The 19,680-nt window shown below is 41.6% G+C and overlaps 2 protein-coding genes across 5 annotated transcripts in view; one reads left to right on the plus strand and one right to left on the minus strand.

Annotated features, from left to right (window-relative positions):
* Positions 1-7,818, plus strand: part of fancc (FA complementation group C) — a 34,519-nt gene extending 26,701 nt beyond the window's left edge. For 2 of the 3 annotated variants that reach the window (XM_058636064.1, XM_058636066.1), the window contains one exon: positions 7,679-7,818. The gene's annotated coding sequence lies outside the window, so the exon portion shown is untranslated. Of the gene's footprint in view, positions 1-5,711; positions 7,261-7,678 lie in introns of those variants that run through there. The other variant, XM_058636065.1, reaches the window with a different exon arrangement.
* aopep (aminopeptidase O (putative)) overlaps positions 620-19,680 on the minus strand; it is a 73,206-nt gene continuing 54,145 nt past the window's right edge. The window contains exons 15-18 of one of the 2 annotated variants that reach the window (XM_058636061.1): positions 19,248-19,364; positions 7,954-8,040; positions 7,665-7,813; positions 620-1,133 (exon numbers count right to left, since the gene is read on the minus strand). In XM_058636061.1, coding sequence (XP_058492044.1) covers positions 7,673-7,813; positions 7,954-8,040; positions 19,248-19,364 — 345 coding nt within the window. In that variant the 3' untranslated portion in view covers positions 620-1,133; positions 7,665-7,672. Of the gene's footprint in view, positions 1,134-7,659; positions 7,814-7,953; positions 8,041-19,247; positions 19,365-19,680 lie in introns of both variants that reach the window. The other variant, XM_058636060.1, reaches the window with a different exon arrangement.

Below are 19,680 nucleotides of genomic sequence, written 5' to 3' on the forward strand. Positions count from 1 at the left end.
TCAGGATTAAGTGAGCTTCCATTTGTTCTTTTTTTGTTAATTTGTGTAAATGTTATAGTAAGATCGTAGACTGAATCACCTCGCAGGTCAATGGTCTCCAATAAACATTGTTGTCTAAAATCATCTGAATAGGGTTTACAGATGTAGTTCTGTCCCAGAAATTATTATTAATTTAAATATTACAGCAAGAACACTTGTCTGAGCTTGTTTGTAAAGAAATATGAAAGAAATATGTAATCAGTCAATAGCACCAAGTTGAAGAAAGGGAAAGGTGATTTAAGTGACTTTGAATGTGGCATAGGTAGTTGGTGCCAGATGGGCTGGTCTGAGTGTTTTGGAAACTACTGATCTACTCAGATATTACACAGTTGGAAATGAAATGTAGGCAATAACTCAAATAACCATGAGATTCAGAAGACCATCTCTGAATATACAACGCTTCAGTGCTCAAAGCAGATGGGACACAGTAGCAGAGGACCACACAAAATGCTACTCCTGCTACTTTAATAGGTGTTTTGTGTTCCTAATAAAGTGGCTGGTTAGTGTATGCGTACATAAAATGAGTCTTGCTATATGTATTTATAAGGCTTTAGTGAATTAAGCTTGAAAAAACAAGTCATGGATTTACGAAAACAATTTTATTTTAACATGGAACACATGTGAACACAGCACAGTTATAAAACCATCAGTAACATGAATATAAAAATGCCCTGAGCATTGTCCATTGTATATATTTTCCAGTGTCGTTCCTGGCCAGAATGACATGAAGTCATTTGTTATCTATAAAAACATCATTCACCTGGAAGGATTTTCACTCACTCGTACTCTAAAGAACCGGCTCATGGATTCAGACTAAACACTCTCTCTCTCTCTCTCACACACACACACAGTGTAATTTTTTTCAGCTATAAAGAAGGCACCAGACTGTATCTTACTACACAGCTTGTATCGCTGGTGGTTTACATCATTTAGTTAGACTTGAATGAACACAACTGCTGCTCTTTTAAACCTCGCCAGTTGGCCTTGGCTTTATAGAAAGAGCACGGCAGCCTTGTGCTGTTCAGTGATTCTTCATCCCGCCTGGACCTATGTGTCCATTTGCCTCTTGTCCCCAACCGTCTCCAGTCAGCAACCTGAAAGAGGAAGATACCGACAGATTAGAGAATTACAGAAACATTTGCCAAATGTCTACAGTTTGTCCTCGATTTTAGAAAAGTTAATTACGAGTTGTGACACAAGAAAGCAAATGATAAGGACATTTAAAAAGTTGGAAAATAAACACACTAGTGTCCTCTGCTGTACAATGTAACAATGCCGCATATTCTATTCATCATTCTGCAAATACAATGCAAACCTAAAAATATGTCTTTAACATACTACAGATTAATACCTTTACACAGAGGGCTGCAACTGAAAGTCTTTCTTTTATTCATTTTCATCTATAAAATGTGAGTGTACCAAAACAGCTCAAAACCCAAAGTAAAATCATCACAATAATGAAATAAATAGTATCATATTTGGCAATCGATAATTGGCAAATTGTGTTTTGTTCATGAGATAATAACAGCAGCACATGTTTGTCCCAAAATATGTAAACCCATTGATAATTTGAGTTTTCTCACACTTTTTTTATAATGTTCAAACAACAATATTTTAAGGCTGCAGTTTTTTTTGCTACAAAAAGGACAAAATCAATAAAAAAAACAAACAAACTAATACTCAATACTCCTACTGTGCCAACACAAAAAAATACATGCCATTTGTAAAAACTAGGGATGGGAATCGGTATCGGTCCGATACTGATCCAAATCGCTGGATCATGTATAGGACACATAAAAATGTAGAGGCCAATATAATCCAAAAATCCTATATATCACATGCTTCATCATGCACAGACTGGTATCACCATCATTTATTTTTAGACCGGACAAAGATTTGAAAATTTGTACGTATAGTGAGAGGCTGAGTGCCAGTGTTGTTGGTTCGATGGTGAGTGGACTGGACTCCTGTTCCTGCTGAACTGAGCCAGTGGTTGTGTAGGACTGATAATCAGCTCAGTAGGCACAGGAAGCCAAGCCCCAATGTCTTTTCCCGTCTGCTCATGAAGCTCTGGTTAACCATGGACACCTTTTTTTTTTCCTTTTCTTTTTCTTCCTATGCCTGCAATGAAGTGCCAGGTCAGGCTGTGAGGCAGCGTTCAGCTCTGCCAAAACCCATAAGAAACACCAAAACTCCAGGTCCATTTAAACGGCTGCGGTTATTGGATCACACTTGGTTGTGAGAGGTGGGGCAGACACGGTCGAGTAATCTAAAAATAATTCATGCACTGTTGGCACGAAGAAAGGGTTCCGAGACTATTTTGGTCTGATGGTAAAAAAATGAATCCATCAAAATCACATTCCACCTCCTTTATATGAGGAGATGCACACACGTACTGTACACGCCGCATTAGTTTAAACAGAGGAAAGTGCAAACATATTATACTTCAAAATGGAATCTAATGAAATGGCTTCACACTGTTGGGTCTGCTTGATTTGTGGGAAGAGAAGAGAGTACGAGGCGGTGTGTGCTGAGCGCGTTTATTTTTGGTGTCTTTATACAATGTTGCCTTGCACTTTGATGTGCAGAGCGCCATTTCCCTCCCATTAGAGTGTAATAAATCACCTTTTAGATTTGTGCTCTGATCGCAATTCCTCTTTTCACAGCCCCTTTGATGGTCATTACTCTTTTAACAGGCCCTAAATATAGGTCTAAAAATGGCAGGCTCCACATGGCCCTCATTTCTAATTTACACATCTGTCCTCGTTTAGTCGCCATTTTGTCGTTGTGAATATGCAGCGCTACGGTCCCTCCTCGGGCCTCGTAATCTGATTGGCAAAAAAAGGCTGACTGGTTTTAAAATACCACTTTCAACCATCTGTCACTGTTTGGATTCGGGAACAGTCGGACCGGAACGGTACAACGCTACGCCGAGTCTCAACCACATTTGACTTATTTTGTACGACACCGCGGCGTTAGCTGATGAGTCCAGTTTGCAGGGATTACTTCACTGTGCTTACGGTGGTTGAACGCCACTTCCAACACAATTTTATTTCTTTGGCTATGTAAGACAAGGCTGAGATTTATTAATTGTTGTTTTGACAGATGGTGCTTCATTAACAAAGTCATAGTTTTTGCGATAAAAGTCATGCTGAATGATTCTGGAAACTGCTCTACACTAACACTAGAAACAAAGTATTGTTTTTCTTTGACCTGCGCGTGTTTTACTGGATATTTCTTCGCCTGACATAAAGTGACGTAAGCGTACATATATCACTCAGTACAGTATTTTAAAAATAAAATGAGGCTGACGGAAGAAATCGTTGCGAGATGCTTCCTCGCTCTTGTTTTCCTTCACAGTGTGGCACAGTGTGAATCCGTCTGCTTTAATGGATCTCTGTAACTTGGCTTCCTCAAGCTGAGATTAGATCGGAAATCAATACATATCAGCCAGCGACGCACCGGCCAAGAAATTTAAAGTTTAAAATGCGCAGGTGGTAAAATTAGCTTACCATAAAGACTGTGAACAGGGAGAACTGGCTATCTTGGCTCTAAGAATCAAGTTCTGAGCTCTATAAGTGTTTTTTTTTTTTTGGCTTTATTGGACAGGACAGTGAAGGTAGAGTGTCCCTTGCCACAGCCTCAGAGCAGAGAATGAAGCCAAATGATTACATGATTTAAAACCACATTTTTTTAAACCCTTAGCAACTTTTTTTAATCACTTCCTGTGGGGTGAAGAAATCAGAAGTGATGTTTTTATCACTTTACAGGGACTTTAAGGAGGCTCATGTGTTAAATTGTGTTTGGGTCAGAAAGTCAGTCAAGCTTTTCAGTGCTGAGTTCCAAAAACAACGGAGATGGAGAAAGGAAAGCAGGAGAGTTAAATGAGAAAAGAGGTAGGAGTGGAAGGTGAAAGGGGATGCAGGACAATCAAGTAAGGAGTGAGAAAACAGAAGACAAAGGTGGAGGAGTTCTGTGATTGAAGTCTACAAGCACACATTAGATAGTTAAAGTGGGAAAATAAGGCTCAACTGTACACACACACACACACACACACACACACTCATAGACATCATGCATTCCCTAGCACCTTTCCTCAAGCATCACACCGAAATGCCTCAATCCAACTCTGACCCAAACCCAATTCCAAACCTAAAACCAATCAAAATGCCCTTTAAAGAATTGTGGAGCAGCAAAAATGTCCTCATAAGGTCACAGTGTCCTCACAAAGATAGGTTTCAGTTCAAATGTGTCCTCACGGCCTACTGCAGACATGTACACACACACATACACACTACTGTAGGCCCATTGTTCTGCTTCTTTCACACCGAGTCATTGTCTTCCTTTGTCTGCTTGTCTGGGTCATGCTCTCCTCAGGTGCAGAACTTAGCCACTGTGAACAAAGAGGAAATCAATCACTGTTCACCAATCAGCTAAGCTCTGTGCCTGCGTGGAGAGAGGATACAAAACTGCCTGTCTGACCGAGTGATGCGCACACACACGCACACACACACGCACACACACACACATACATCAAGATCCTCTGGCTCCCTCATCATCCTTTCTTTTCTCCGCACTTGCAAATCATCACCCCCTCAAACACAATCACTTAGATAATCATGTCTTCTTTATTTTTATTTTTTTATTTTTTAGGGGATGACGATGAGCGTGTGTGTGTGTGTGTGTGTGTGTGTGTGTGTGTAGGAGGAGTTGTGGTTGCCATAGCAGACGGCTGGGTCAGGGCTGTGTGGTAATCCCTGGCAATGTGATTTTATCATAAGTCACAAATCAGCACGCCAGGAACCCTCACAACCCAGACATGAAAAAACAAGATCTTCCGTCTTTTCTTTCCCCCCTCTCTTTCTCTCTCTACGAACATCCTCATCCACGTCTAGTCCACCACTAATTTGCACCCCACTCCAAAATGAAAAATCTAACTTTCTCTGGCGATTTTCTCCTTCTCTATTCTCCCCCACGTCTGCCATCAGAGCACAGTCACGAAAGACCGGACCTGTGGGTCCTCGTTCCCACTTTCACACAGTTTTTCCTTGGTTGCCCCTCTCCTCCTCTCCCATTCGCCACGCTTGGCTAACCCAGCGATATGCCCCTCATTAAGCGGATCAAGAGGGATTCCAGAGGCATGTACCAGGGGAAGAAAAGAACGAGAGAGTGCGCGGGGAGGGGAAAAAGAAAGGATGGGAAGAGACCACCCTTCTCCTTTTAAAAGATTGTGCTTTTTAGGTTTAAAAACAGAGCAGGGAGCGCGCCTTCAGAGACATGTTGTTTTCAATTAAAACCTTCTCCGTCAGCCGTTTCCACTGTGCGCCCCCACCGTATTGTGGTCTGTGTATTGTTGAGAGGGGGGGGCGTAAAAGAGGAACTGCTCAACTTAAGAAAGAACAACAGGGGAACACACACCGAGCACTAAACATAAATCCATCTCCCCACAGTGTAATATGCAATAGCAGCGAGCAGATCTGTTCATCCATCATTTTAATTGGAGAGAGATTTGGACCTGAGCTCAGCTGACCACCGTGATCCATTGATGTTTACAGAGGCTTGTTTGGTTCAGTCCAAAGGGAAGCAGCAGTAAAAGTTAGCGCATTCATCTCTAAATGCTTTGTTTCTTCCTTTTCTTTTCTCCTTGTGCTGTTCCGTTTCTTTCTTTCCAGTACTTGTGGTGTAGCTCCATGGGGAGGAGAAGAGAGGAGGTGAAGAGTGATGACATGAGATCTGCAGCCACAGACAGATAGGCGCTACGTCTGTGTGTGTGTGTGTGTGTGTGTGTGTGTGTGTGAGAGCGATTTATCAGGACTGAGCCAGATGCTGAGCACTTGTCGAGAAAGCCTTTAACATCCTGTGCAAACGCATAAAGCTCTCTGTCTGTCTGTCTGTCTGTCTGTCTGTCTCTTTCTCTGTGTGTGTGTGTGTGTGTTTGCGTCTGAAGATAAAAGGCTGTCTTGTAGTGACTTGGTCGCGGCCTAAAAAAGGATTTAGCGCTGTAAGTCGCTCAGGTTGATCTGTTTTGGTGAAGTGTTCAGCCGCTCGACGCCGACCGAGCTCACAGACGCCTCGTCTGACCTCATACTCGCTGAATTGTGTGAACGCGTGAGATGATAACACAGCTTAACAACAAGTTAAGGTCAGGTGACTCTCTTTATACATTCATTTCAGTTTGTGATTGGTCACTATTTCATCACTGAGCGTTTTGATCTTTGTGGCTTTCGGGTCAGTTGGACAAGAGAAATATGAAGATTAGATGTTTTACTTTATAGAAATATCTAAAATGAAGAAAGTTTTAAAGTAAATTTTAAGATAAAATTGGACAAACTACTACTACTCTCCTACTATGTTTAACAGCCTTTTAAGAACAGTCAGGTTACTTGCCTCACTATACGCACATTTTTGAGCCAGGATTTATATAATTGACTGTTCACATTTCTTAAAGTGTAGTGTCAGATATTCCAGCTTTGTTATGAAAAGATCAGCAGCTTCAAAGAGACCTGTCTTCACTCCAGTCCTCCCTTCCGCTCTCTCTCTTCCTCCCCTCTCTGTCATTCTGTCTCGAAGCCATAAATTTATCTCTTCCTTCCATTTAGTCTGAAACCAATAAACCCCCCCCCCCCCCACACTGTTCACCCAAAAGCCCGCCGGTTGACAGTCGTGGTCATGCAAACACACACGGGAGGAATTTCAAGGTCATGGGTGTAAAAAAGAAATCACCCCACATGGAGCAGAGTCTGTCCTGAGCCCCCCCCACCTCACCACCCCACATCCTCATACACACACACACACACACAACCAGAAAATGCTTGCTGACCCGTTCTCTGTCTCTTTTTCTTTCGTTTGTTTGAGGAACACATTCCTGAATTCCTTCTCTGACAAACACATCCTGACGGCGCTGCTGTGAAACCGCGGAAAAGGCCCCATTCTGAGTCTAACACACCCACACACACACACACACACATAGACACAAACTCAGTGGGATCAGGAAGGAATGTGCAGTATAGGTAGCCAAGTGGACTAGAGTGTGGACTGTCTGCGGCGGCAGATGGAATCAGGATCAATCCACCGCAAACTTTCCTTTTACAGGAGCCATTTTAGATGAAAGGGTAGGATTATGAGCTATAAATATTGACTTTTTAAATGAAAAAAAACAACAACTGCAAAATGACAATAACTACATCGGTATCATTTGATAAGTTGTCTCTAAAGGATCAAATCAAAGGCATTTAGATTGAGAAGAAGAAGTGAACGGTGACTTTATAGCAAGTGAAAACCCTGAATTTGAATCTTTAACCCTTTAAACCTTAAACATTCAAACGTGTTTATTAAAGTAGTAAATATGATTTATACTGTTCAAATTTCAACTGCACTGTTTTTCTTTATGTAAAAACCAGATATTGAAAGTTCAAAATAGTCTGGAAAAATGGGCAAGAACACTTACTCTCAGGTCATGTTCTGGATAAAAATAAGCAGAGAAGTCCAGGCGGACATTTTGAGGCTTAGGTGTTAAAGGGTTAAACCCACATTTTCTGTAGACGCACCCGCTGGCGTCATTTCTCTCCATATAATGTTTAACAAAGGAAACAAATCAAGGACACGACGGCTGACACTCACGTCACCTCGATTGTTACAGGATCATCTCCGTCACAACCCGGCGTGCCGATTGGTCCATTTCCTCCTGGACCAACGAGAGGCAGCGACGAGCCAGAGCCTGCTGCCCGGGATCCTCGTGAACCATCAGCTCACCGTACAGATACACACCCATGGCCTGGAACACACACACACACACCACAACCATGTACTTTTATTTCTTGTTATATTAAAGCTGTTCTGTTTTTTTGTGAAACAGCATGTGACGGGTATAGTTTTCATTGTGTAAAACAGAGGGGGGAAAAAGTGTGTATTTACTTGGTCATGAACCAGGAAGTGTTCCACGTCCCCATAAGCCTGACCATATCCATGTTTGACCACAAGTTCACACCAGCGATGTCTCACCTGGAGGACAAACAAAAAAAGAATAAATCAAATCAATAAAACACATATAATGAATCTCTTTTTTTTTTTAACCCTCATATCAAACACCTCTTATTAAAGACTAGCACATAGTCATAGAGAAGACAACAATGATTAAGGAGACAATTAAAAACAAAAGTCAGTGTTGCCAATTTAAAGCTAACGGAGGTGAAAACATGAAACCTTTACCAAACTGCATATAATCACCTTTTAACAGTCAATAATAAAAGATATTACAGGGTTAAATTACTACACACTATTAATACCAGAGGTGGAAAGTAAAATACTTAGATTGGTCTTTTTGTGTACTTGTATTTTTTAAAGTAATTTTCTTAAGTATGTTTTTTTTTTTTGTGACCTTTGGCCCATATTGACTGTGTTGACATATTTTATTTTGTCAGCACTTAAAGGTTTGCCTTCATTTACAAACAATTCATGAAAAGAACCACAACCTTGTTAAAAAAGTAAAGAAGCTACTTTTTTTTAACTTTAACTTGAGTATAATTGAAAAATCAAAATAGTAGTACTTTTACTTCAGTGCTATACACATAAAACAAAGGCAGTTATATCTTTGTTTCTTTCTTTCTTTTTTTTTTCCTTCTGTGCTTCGGGCTACAAACTCAAACATGGCTCTGCCTCAGCACGACTAACAAAAGACAAACGGCTCATCTGACAAAGCTGGAAGTTCCACCGACAGTGAATGGGTTCATCCAGAATTTACAGAAATAACAGATGACAGCGTTTCTTTACAGAGGAATTAATGTAAAGGTCATGTTATAATAGTTTGACTTAATTCTGTGTGTGTGTGTGTGTGTGTGTGTGTGTGTGTATGTTTGTGCTGTATGTGTGCATGTGTATTGTTTGTGCGCATGAAATCTAATGCCTGGCCTTTCTCACAGAGGATCAATGGGAGCTCTGTTGCCGCGGTTACAGGAGAGATCAGAGACCAGCTCTGTCCCTGCCGCAGCCATCATCGTTCATCATCTGCTTTGAGGGTACACCTGCGCAGACGCGTTTATGGGCTGTAGTCTTGTGGAGGAGACGGAGAGAGGATGATAAAAGAGACCGAAGAACGATAAAAAAAAAATTCCGGATGAAAAATCTTTTAAAGCACTGTCACTACTTTTAAGCCTGACAGTTTCCCTTGGCTGTTTTTTGTGGGTGTTTCAATCTCCTCCATAACTATCTCCTCCACGCTCAGGACAATAAACTAGTCTTAACTTTGGAGAGTACAACATCCAAGCGTGGGATTTCTCGGTGATTCATTCCTTTTCAGCTTTGGGCATTTCTACAGCTCTTGTACAGAGATTTATTTTGAGCATTCGACAAAGGAGCCAAATGGATCTTTTGTGCTCTGTCAATGTATGACCACTCTTTTTCTTTCTTTTTCTACTTTGTGTCAGAAGTGTTGTGCTGCCCTCAAACTGTGTACGCAGCGTGACAACTAAGAAACGCTCACAGTATGTCATTGTAGCTTTTACATTTTTAATATGCTTTTACACCGAGCCAAAGTCAGGGGGAGGATTTCCTCTCTCTGACAGCTCACTTTCTGGGTTCATGTTCAGTTCCTAAAATTTAACGTGTGTCCGTCACAAGTTGTGAGAAGCGTCTTGTTTCTGCACATGTGAGACCTACTGCACATCTGCACATGATCTGGAACTGTAACTAACGATTATTTTTAGAATCGTTTTGCTCACAAACCAAAATGTTTAGTTTTTAATGATTTCTTTGTTATCTGAAGCAAAGAAACAAGAAAATATTTACATTAAAGAAGCTAAAACAATCAGAAATCTTGTTTTAATCATGAAAAAAGCTTCAAACTGATTATCCATTATCAAAATAGTTGACGATGAATTTAGTAATCGATGAATCGAGTAATTGTTTCAGCTCTAACATGATCCCTCTGTTGCTCTTATTTTTTGTCCCTGTACAAGGGTTTTTGTGGCGTGAGGGTCTAAGGACAGAGGGTGTCGATGGTGAAGTATTTGTGATGTTTGGCTATATAAATAAAATGCAATTGACTTGACTTGAAGCGTACACTTTAGGCCACATCTACACGGAACTGGAGCAAAAAAGTAAACAATCTTTAAACTTTGCCGTTTTTTTAAAACAGACCAAACTACAGTGTCGAGTCATGACCTTCTAGCATCATTTTAACTACTTTCCGAGAAGGAACTTTGCCACACGAGTGAGCTTCACCTAACTGTAGGGCAGGAGAGTCTGACTGTAGACACACAGAGAGAGAGAGAGAGAGAGAGAGAGAGAGAAACACCGTGACCACACAGACACAGAGTCAAAGAACAATCACTCGTCTGTTCATTCAAGTAAAAAATAGAGTCTCTGAAAATAGGTTTTGCTTTCTCCCCCCTTTATTTTATGATTCAATTTCACTGTTAATCTTCAACACTTGTTTTTTTATTTTTTTCTTCTCCCCCCCGTGTCTGAAGTCACTGGGGACAGGACGTGTTCTAGTGATATCCAGCGTCTCTTCAGTCTGTTTTTAGTTACTCTTCATCGACAGTAGTTGGCCACAACTGACGGATAATCTTTGAACACGAGAGTACGATGACGAATCCAGAGACAGTGAATGCCAGCGCAAAAGAGAGACGTGGGACTAATTACTTCACCGGTTTCCTAAAGTAGCGTATTCGCTGTCTACATGAAAACGCAAGGGACTCTGGGACCCGTTACTGTAAAAAATACAGTTACCCAAAATGCGATTTCCGTGTGGACGAAATGCCAATTATGCGCGTTCACCTACACCCGTTTCCGTGTGGACGGGCCACTTAGACTCCGCCTCTCAGTCTCTGCAGAGTGAAGCAACGCTCACACGTGAGAGAGCATCTTTAAATCATGGCATCTTTAAATCCTCACATTTACTCTGCACACACAGTCATTTTAATTTGTCTAACACAGGATTTCCACTTCCTCTTACTGTACATCCCAAATACACTATTAAAATTAGTAACTAACAGGTCTAAGTTAGCTGGATCTCTTCACCACCACGTGCATATGTGTGTGTGTGGTGTGTGTGCCCTCTGGTGCCATCCCTGCCCTTTTGGCCTGAGAAGCCCCAGCAGCTGTTCCATGTGCTGGGTTACATTCCTGGGGAGAGCCCTGGGGCAGAGCAGCTGCCCGGTGCACCTCTCTTTACCCCGTCTTTACCCCGTTTCCTCTCAGTGGGCCCCCTTTCCCTGACAGCACATGCAATTACACAGTGACATTCCTTCATTTATTGCGGCAGCCTCCCACACCACTCCTTCACCCTCCCACACCACCAGTCCTGACCCACACACATGAACACACAACTGCTACCACTTTTTAAAATTCTAATCAACAACATCATGCTGGAAGTTAAAAATACCAGCAACGTATTATTCTGCAGCAAAGGAAGAATAGCTTCTGCTGGAAGAACAAGGCTTGTATGTCTGAGGTTGTCAGTTCAAGTCTTATGATAACCCCCAAGTGACTGTTCTCAAAATGTTCAAAATTCTGACCTGGACGAGAAAGTTAAGTACACCAAGTTAGTCAGAGAATCATCATCAGCATGAATGGCTCACACCATCAGAAGGTCTCTTTGATGTCTGAGGTTGTGAGTTCAACTCTTGCAATCAACTGAATTTCCTCCAACTTTAGAACTTCAGACCAACATAAGAATTTAAAAATACCAGCAACGTGTTGTTCTTCAGGTCAGTAAGAATAGCTCGTGCTGGAAGAATAAGACTTGTATGTTAAAGGTTATGAGTTCAAGTCTTATGGTGAACTGTTTGAGTGCAATGTTCAAAGTAAACAGTCAAAAGCTCTAAGAGAACCTGAAGAAGAGAAGTTGCAGGTAGCTCAGCGGACAAGAATACTGCTGTGAAGTCCAGAGCTCATAGGTTCAGTTCTTGTGAGGACCAGGATATTTTAGAGGTCAACAGCCAAAGTGAAGATTGAAAGGAGACCAAAAGTCCTAATTACAGCAGGAATTGGTGGTGCAGTGGTTTTGTTCACAACCATAGGAATGTGTGAGTTACAAGGTCACCGGTTCAGTTCCACAGCCTTGCAGGTTGCAAGAGGTGAGGGTGAGGTTGGAGCAGGGGCAGGTAGTGAGAGGTGAGGAGAGGATGGGGCAGGGCAGGTGGCGAGGAGAGGATGGGGCAGGGCAGGTGGCGAGGAGAGGATGGGGCAGGGCAGGTAGTGAGAGGTGAGGAGAGAATGGGGCAGGGCAGGTGGTGAGGATGGGGAAGGGTCAAAGGTCAAATACTTTATATTACACTGTGAAGCAAAAGGTATCCGCATTAAGACAGTTGGGTGGTGGGGCCTTTGGCCCCACCACCCAACTGTCTTAATGCGGATTTAAGACAGTTGGATGGGGGTGGGGGCCTTCGGCCCCCACCACCTATCCGACTGTTTTGCTTGTTGTACTCTACAGGTGTGGCCGTTAGGTATCTTGACACTCCAACACCATGTGTGACTCAACTTGATGCAAGCTGACACATGCTGGCCACTGGGGGGTACGACTCACTCGTGCCCTCCTGGCCACTGGGCGGTACGACTCACTGCTGGCCACTGGGCGGTACGACGCACTTGGGGTTGGTCACCTGGTGTGTTGTGTCAGTCAGCAAGAGGTTAGGTTTGGTCTGTTCCAGTGAACAACTGCAAGGTTGGGGATGGGAACTGAACCTGCCACCTCACTATTGAGACACAACCTTATGGTTTGGAACAAAGCCACCACACCACACAGGCCGCCTTCGTCTAGGATTGCTGACTGCTTTTAATCTTGAGTTTGGATGTGGAGCTTTAAAAGCACCTGCTCCTCACAAGAACTGAACCTATGACTTCAAGACTTCACAGCAGTGTTCTTGTCCACTGAGCTCTTCAGTTCTTCAGGTTCTCTTAGAGAATTTGACTGTTTACTTTGAAGACTGAACTCAAACACTTAAGTTCTTCATAAGACTTGAACTGACAACCTCAGACATCCAAGTCTTGTTCTTCCAGCAGGAGCTATTCTTACTGAGCTGCAGAGCAATACATTGCTGGTATTTTTAACTTGTTATTTTGGTCTGAAGTTTGACAGAAGTGCAGAAGTTGAGTTGAACTCAAAACCTCAGAGACACTTCTTAAATGTCGACATTTTCTGCTTTCTTTGTGTGGCGGATTTAGACCAGTCACAGCCAGACTGGTCTAACCTCACGGTTGCCAACAAATCCACCACACCACGAACCCTTTCGATAGCTCGAAGAAGGTTTTCAGTCTTCACTGTGGAACCTTAAACTATAAAGGAATTGAACCGTCAACATCAGGACTTAAAGGCAGCTTTCTAACCAGCTGAGCTAACTGTCCACACTCTCCTTCAGGGTATTCTCAGACCAATCCACTCTGTGTGTTGAATATTGTGCTTAAAAAACTGCTTCATCCAAGATTCGAACCCCTGACCATAGGAACTCTAGTCTTTGACACATGAGCTATATGTCCTTGTATCCTTTGTCACACAATTTGGAAGTCTTTCAATAATAGAACCCACAACTTCAAAAAAAAGGTCACACTGATGAAATATTTAAGAACTTCTGTCCCACAACATGGGCAACATGGTTGGTGTAGTGGTTAGTCCTCTTGCCTATGCAGCAAGAGGACCAGGATTCAAGCCCCGCTTGGAACACAAACCTTTATGCATGGAGTTTTAGAGAACATTCAACACACTCTCACACCTTTAGAAGTCTTTCAATAGTAGATTACCCATGACTTCACAGACCTCAGCCTGATTGACCAGGTCAGTTGGTCAATTTAGAGTGACAAATTAACCTAATCCCCATATTGCATGTTCTTGGACTGTGGGAGGAAGCCTGAGAACCTGGAGAAAAGCCACGCACACACAGGGACACTATGAAAAACTCCATAGAGAAAGATCCTTGTTCCACCTGGGTCTCAAACCCAGATCCTCTTGTTTCAAAGGCAAGAGCACTAACCAAGAGCACTAAGGCCAGCATCCCGCACAGACATTCTTAAATACTTCATCAGTGTGATGTTTTTTGGTGTTTTTGGGTCATCTGTTATTTAAAGATGTCCAACGTTTTAATAGATTCTACGTGAGGACAAATAGCTTGGGTGGTTTAGTCAAAGACTAGAGTTCCTGAGGTCAGGGGTTCAAATCTTAGATGAAGCAACTTTTTAAGCACAATATTCTACACTGAGAGTAGATTGGTCTAAGAAAACCTGAGGAAGAGTGTGGACAGTTAGCTCAACTGGTTAGAGAGCTGCCTTTCAGTTCTGATGTTGACGGTTCAATTCCTTGATACTTGAAGGTTTAAGGTTCCACAGCCAAAGTGAAGACTGAAAACCACCAAGAGCTTCTCCCAATTATCAAAAGGGTTCGTGGCATGGTGGATTTGTTGGCAACCACAAGGTTGTGCCAGTCCGGCTGTGGCTGGTTCAAATCCACCACGCTCCAAATACCAAACTACGCGATTGTGGCTGGGCTGTGCTCCCACAAAGATAACAGAAGGGGGTCATACCATTTTATTTCATATTTTTCCCCAAAACAATCCTAAAAAAGCCATAAAAAGAAAAAAAAATTGATAGGAGTTCACTCCCTGGACTGCTGACCACACAGTTGGGTCCAGGTGTCCAGTAACTGCTGCTTAAAAATGATGAGCACATGAATTAGACTTCTGTGTGATTAATACAAGCACAATCAATCGAGCTGATTTTAAGACAATGATTTTTACTGTACTATAACAACACATAGGCCCATAGGTTCTGATAGTGGTTGACACAGTTGACCTCGGGAACATGCTGACTACTCCCTCACTCATTATCAAAGATTTTACTGTATCTCTACTAGCATATTGTTTCACTGTTGTACATTTTACATTTCATGTTTACTTTTTATGTTTAAAATATTTTTTTGTTTTGGATTGCTGCTGTGTCAAAACAATTTCCCCTCGGGAATGAATAAAGTATTTCTATTCTATTCTATTCTACCATTTTTGAGAAATGAAGCCTCAAAATTAAGTTGTCTTTTTTTTACTCAGAAAAAGGCCGAAAACAATTTTTACTGTACAATAACAACGCACTGGCCCATAAGTTCTGACAATGGTTGGTACAGTTGACCTCACGGGCATCCTGACTACTCCCTCACTCATTATCAAACAATTTTACTCGCAATTTTACACGCAAAAATCTGAAACCACCCTCCAGAGCGGAAAACTTGAATACGCTCCGCCGTATCGTCTCCATCTACACTGGCAAGATGCAAAACTCTGCTCAGATCTGCTCACGTCGCGTAAGCATTTACATCATATACATGAGCAAGAAACTACATACTATTACTTATGTCTTTGCACTCCTTGCACAATCAAATTGTATTGTTTTCCTATTTAGTCATTAGCCCAATGGCATCTATTAAGGCTGTAATCCCTCTCAAGGTTTTCTCCCATTAGATTTTTTTGGAGTGAGTGAGTGAGTGAGTGTTTTTGCTCACTTGAGGAGCTGTTGTTGTTTTCAGTCTAACATAAGCTTGTGAAGCCCTTTGAGACGTCTTGATTAAAGGCTCTTTAAATAAGCGTGAGGTGACTTTTTTGGGTTTTCTTTTTATGAGACACCCCTGGCCTTGTTTTTAAACTTGTTTCCCCTTGCACTGTTGTCCCTTCCTCCTCTCCACACACCACATGTCGTGGGGCCAGTCGACGCAGACAGTTCTAGATGTGGTTCACTTAGTCCTCCAGTCACTGAATGAATCACTAACCTGTGCACTAAACACAATACAGCCTGTCTGCTTGACCAACAGATGGCCTCAAACACACACACACACACACAAAACCACATGCACACACACGCACATGCATATGCATGTCCGCGTGTAGAGTCACACAGCATCTTGCATCACATGAGGCTCATATGAAAACAAAGAGAACCAGAGTCACGCACACTTTCTCATACATGCAAACACATGCTCGGCCTCACACAGATACGCTCATGCACGTATTCATGGTCACTCGCACTGTTCACAAATCAGCCCCACTGCACGCACACCGCTGTTAGGCCACATATTTCCTTTCACCGTTGTGTACATAATCGCGCAGATCACATATAGAGGAACTTGAGCTCGCACGCAAGAATTCACAGTGACTTCACCCAGAGAGAAGCTCTTTTGTCACTTGTGCTGTACAGTGTCACTCCTAGACTTTATTCTGCTTTGACTGCAGTCAGATATGTTTAGCACAGCACTAACAGGTGGTCAAAAGATAATATTTTTCAGCAGCATAATGCTCTATTATACTGCACCACATCTATTTCAGCCCATATAATGGCAGTGCACATGTCTGTATATAATATGCAGTACTCATTTTGGGTTTACATTGTGTATATTAGAGGTCAACTGATAGGGGAATTGAATAGATGATAGAATAATAACTATTAGGCCTGCTCAATTATGGGGAAAATAATAATCACAATTATTGGTGTCAAAATTGAAATCAATGATTTCAACGATTACTCTTTGACTTGAACAACAGCACGTGAAATATATTCCACATTAAAAGTGGCTTTGAAAATGGCATTTTTGATTAACCTTATTGATTGACCTTTAAAATAACTATAAATTATGTCTTTAGTCTTACCTGATGACGAGTGGGACAGGACGTCAGACACCGTTACAGAACTAAAAGCTAAATTTACGAGTAATAATCTTGTAAGTTTGTAATAATTGTTTTGTTTCAATTATTTTGTTTCTGTTCATCGTAATTGGAACACAAGTTTCGATTGATCACACACCCCTTATAACTACTATTTACTAAACAATATGTCTGTGCTCGAACCACATCATTAGCAGCCGTAACTGAATTTATGAGGTTCACTGAATGCACCTCGAAGCTTATCAGGCTGCGGACTCCACATTACTAGCTGTGATGCGCAGGTCCAGATTGTAAATTTACTATGTATTACCTTTATTTTTTGGGACTAATGAAGGGAAATCCAGAGAAGGCTATGAAGAAAAAGCCCCAATACAAACTAAATATTAAAACTCTCGTCATTCATGTTGTAACAGATCCTCATAAGAGGATGTGCTGCATGTTTGTGTCTCAGTTCATTCTGAGTCCATGCATTACCACCACCTTTCAGATACTATCGCAATCATTAGTATAATCCAATATCCATCCACTCTGAAAAGCTCTCATTCTCTTTGAGGCAAACAATGAGGGACTATGGGGGCTGAACCACACTCAGTCCTGTATTTATCTAAGAATTTTAAACAGATCAATCACCGCTCTTCTGACGGGGATGTTGTCTCAGACAGAGGGAAGCTGTGCGAGACCTGGAGATAAAAAAAGAGCCACAGCCACAGACAAAAAAAACTGACCACAATTATAAGAAGTAGGAGATTAAGCTCTTCTAAGATTGCCAACATTAGAGCTCGACCATTGCCTTGAGACAGGTGTGTACAGCTGTGTGTGTTTGTGTGAGTGTAAATGTGTGTTTTTTCATGCACGGCTATATCCATAATGGCCCTGTTTATTTTTAGAAAACATAAGAAGTCGTTTCCTGGAAATTGCAGAGGTGAATCTGCTTTCATCTGCCAGGAAAAGAGTCCTAAAGAGGCCCTAAACCTAAAGCTGGACCTGAGGGCAAACATGGAGTGAGCGTGAGGTCTATCATGAAAAATGAAAAGTAATACAATAACCTTAAGTCGATGACGTTTCTGAAAATAATGAAGCATCTGCAAATCCACAGAGATTCATTTAAAAAAATACAGAGTTCGATGAACTCGTTTTTTTTTTTTTTTTTTGCGGGAACGTGAACAAAGGCTCTGAATTTAAGTTTGTAATCTAAATAATAAAAATGTCATTAAACTCATCTTTCGTACAGTAACGTAGCCAGAGCGCTGGCTCTGTACAGCCCGGACATCTGTGCCTCATTATATACTGTATTGCTCCAACAAAACAGCTCGTATAACTGATAAGAACTTGTAAAAAAATAAATATGTACCAAATATTTCTTTTCAAGATGAGCCATGTGTTAATGATTGAGGTTAGCGTGGACTGTTTACGGGCTCTGTCCACAGCTGTGCTGTACAGTAAGGAACTCTTGAGAAGTCTAGACACACACACACAGCAGAGGAGCACAAACAGACACACACACACACACTCTCACAAACATTGTTAATAGTACCATTAAGGAAGTTTTTTTAGCAGCACTAAAACATGAAGTGAATACTTCTTGGATTTAGTCAGTAAAGGCGGCTGTAAAGACGATCACTGCTATTACAGCGGGAATGACTGCACATTACGAAGCATTGTTTCTGGACGGGAACGCGGAGGAAAACTACTTCTTATGATTAGAGGAGATTGTCGGAGCTTGAATATGTACAGATGGCCAACGTATTAAAGTAGAAAACCGCCAGGTTTAGTGAGGTGTCGGGCAAACAAATCGCTGCTACAACAGATTCACTGTGTCTTTTTTCTTCTAAAAGTCTCGAGAACAATGGTTCCCAACCTGGGGTCCAAGCCCCCCTTAGGGGGGTGCCAGAGATCACATGGGGGGGCGCAGAGCTTTGACTGCTCTGAGTTTGTGAGGTTAATGTAATTATATTTGTGCATCCCAAACAGACACTCTACTGGATAATTAGAAGTCAGTGTCACCCAAATAAAAACTATAATTTTCTCAATTTATTAAGCTATTTATCACCAACACTTTGATTTAATGGAAGCACAGGACACTTTTAATCTATACACACTGTGAGAATAGGAACAAAAACCTACAACTGCTGTTTATTTTTGCATATCAACTTTTTACTTTATTCTTTTTTGTGTGCTTGCCCTGGACAAGGGTTCGGGTCGGGGGGTCTGGTTTGTCCTGGACACAAGCAAGAGGGCTTCAAGGAAAAAAGGGTTGGGAACGACTGCTCTAAAACAAAGGTCTCAAACTTGGCCCCAGAGTCTATTTCATGTGGCCTGCCACTTAAAATCAACTTAAAATGTCTGTTTTTGATGTTTATGGATATTTCATTTGTATATGTTTTTTTTCTTCTTGCGAGTTACATATGTTTTGCCACAAATATGGTTTATGCAATGTTATGAAGGAATATCGTGATATAATTTTTTTTCAGTGGCTCCCTGGTCATTTGAGTTTGAGACCCCCTGCTCTAGGATGTCTCCTCTTACATTTTTCAGGTAACTTGTGTCTTCATACATGCAAATGTGTCATTTTACCTCAGCGTCTTGACTCTTTAGGTTGTAGGTCTTCTTCAGAGCTGGCATTGTCGCCGTACTTAGCTCCGACTCCTCCAACAGAAGCTCCAAGAGCATCACCAGCTGCTCCGACGTCAACTGAGGAGACAAAACAATTTGTGAGATTAATAGTGCTGACAAATACAAACTCCCTCAAAAGCTACGCTGAGATTTCTGCAAAATAAGTGTTATTTTTCTCACACAGGCAACTTTACAATACGTAAGAAGCAACATTTTTTTCCCCACGTCACAAACTGTCCGCCCACGTATGAAAAAATAATAATTTTCCCCAAGTTTCATTATCTTCTCTGTGCTAGGAAAGGTTTGATGAAAAGGAGATGCATTAGGCAATTAGCACAGTTTTACAGTAGCATACTGTAATAAAACAGAAATGGTAATTAAATAAATATGGATA

This window comes from Solea solea, chromosome 8, assembly GCF_958295425.1.
Source record: "Solea solea chromosome 8, fSolSol10.1, whole genome shotgun sequence".
Lineage (NCBI taxonomy): Eukaryota > Metazoa > Chordata > Actinopteri > Pleuronectiformes > Soleidae > Solea > Solea solea.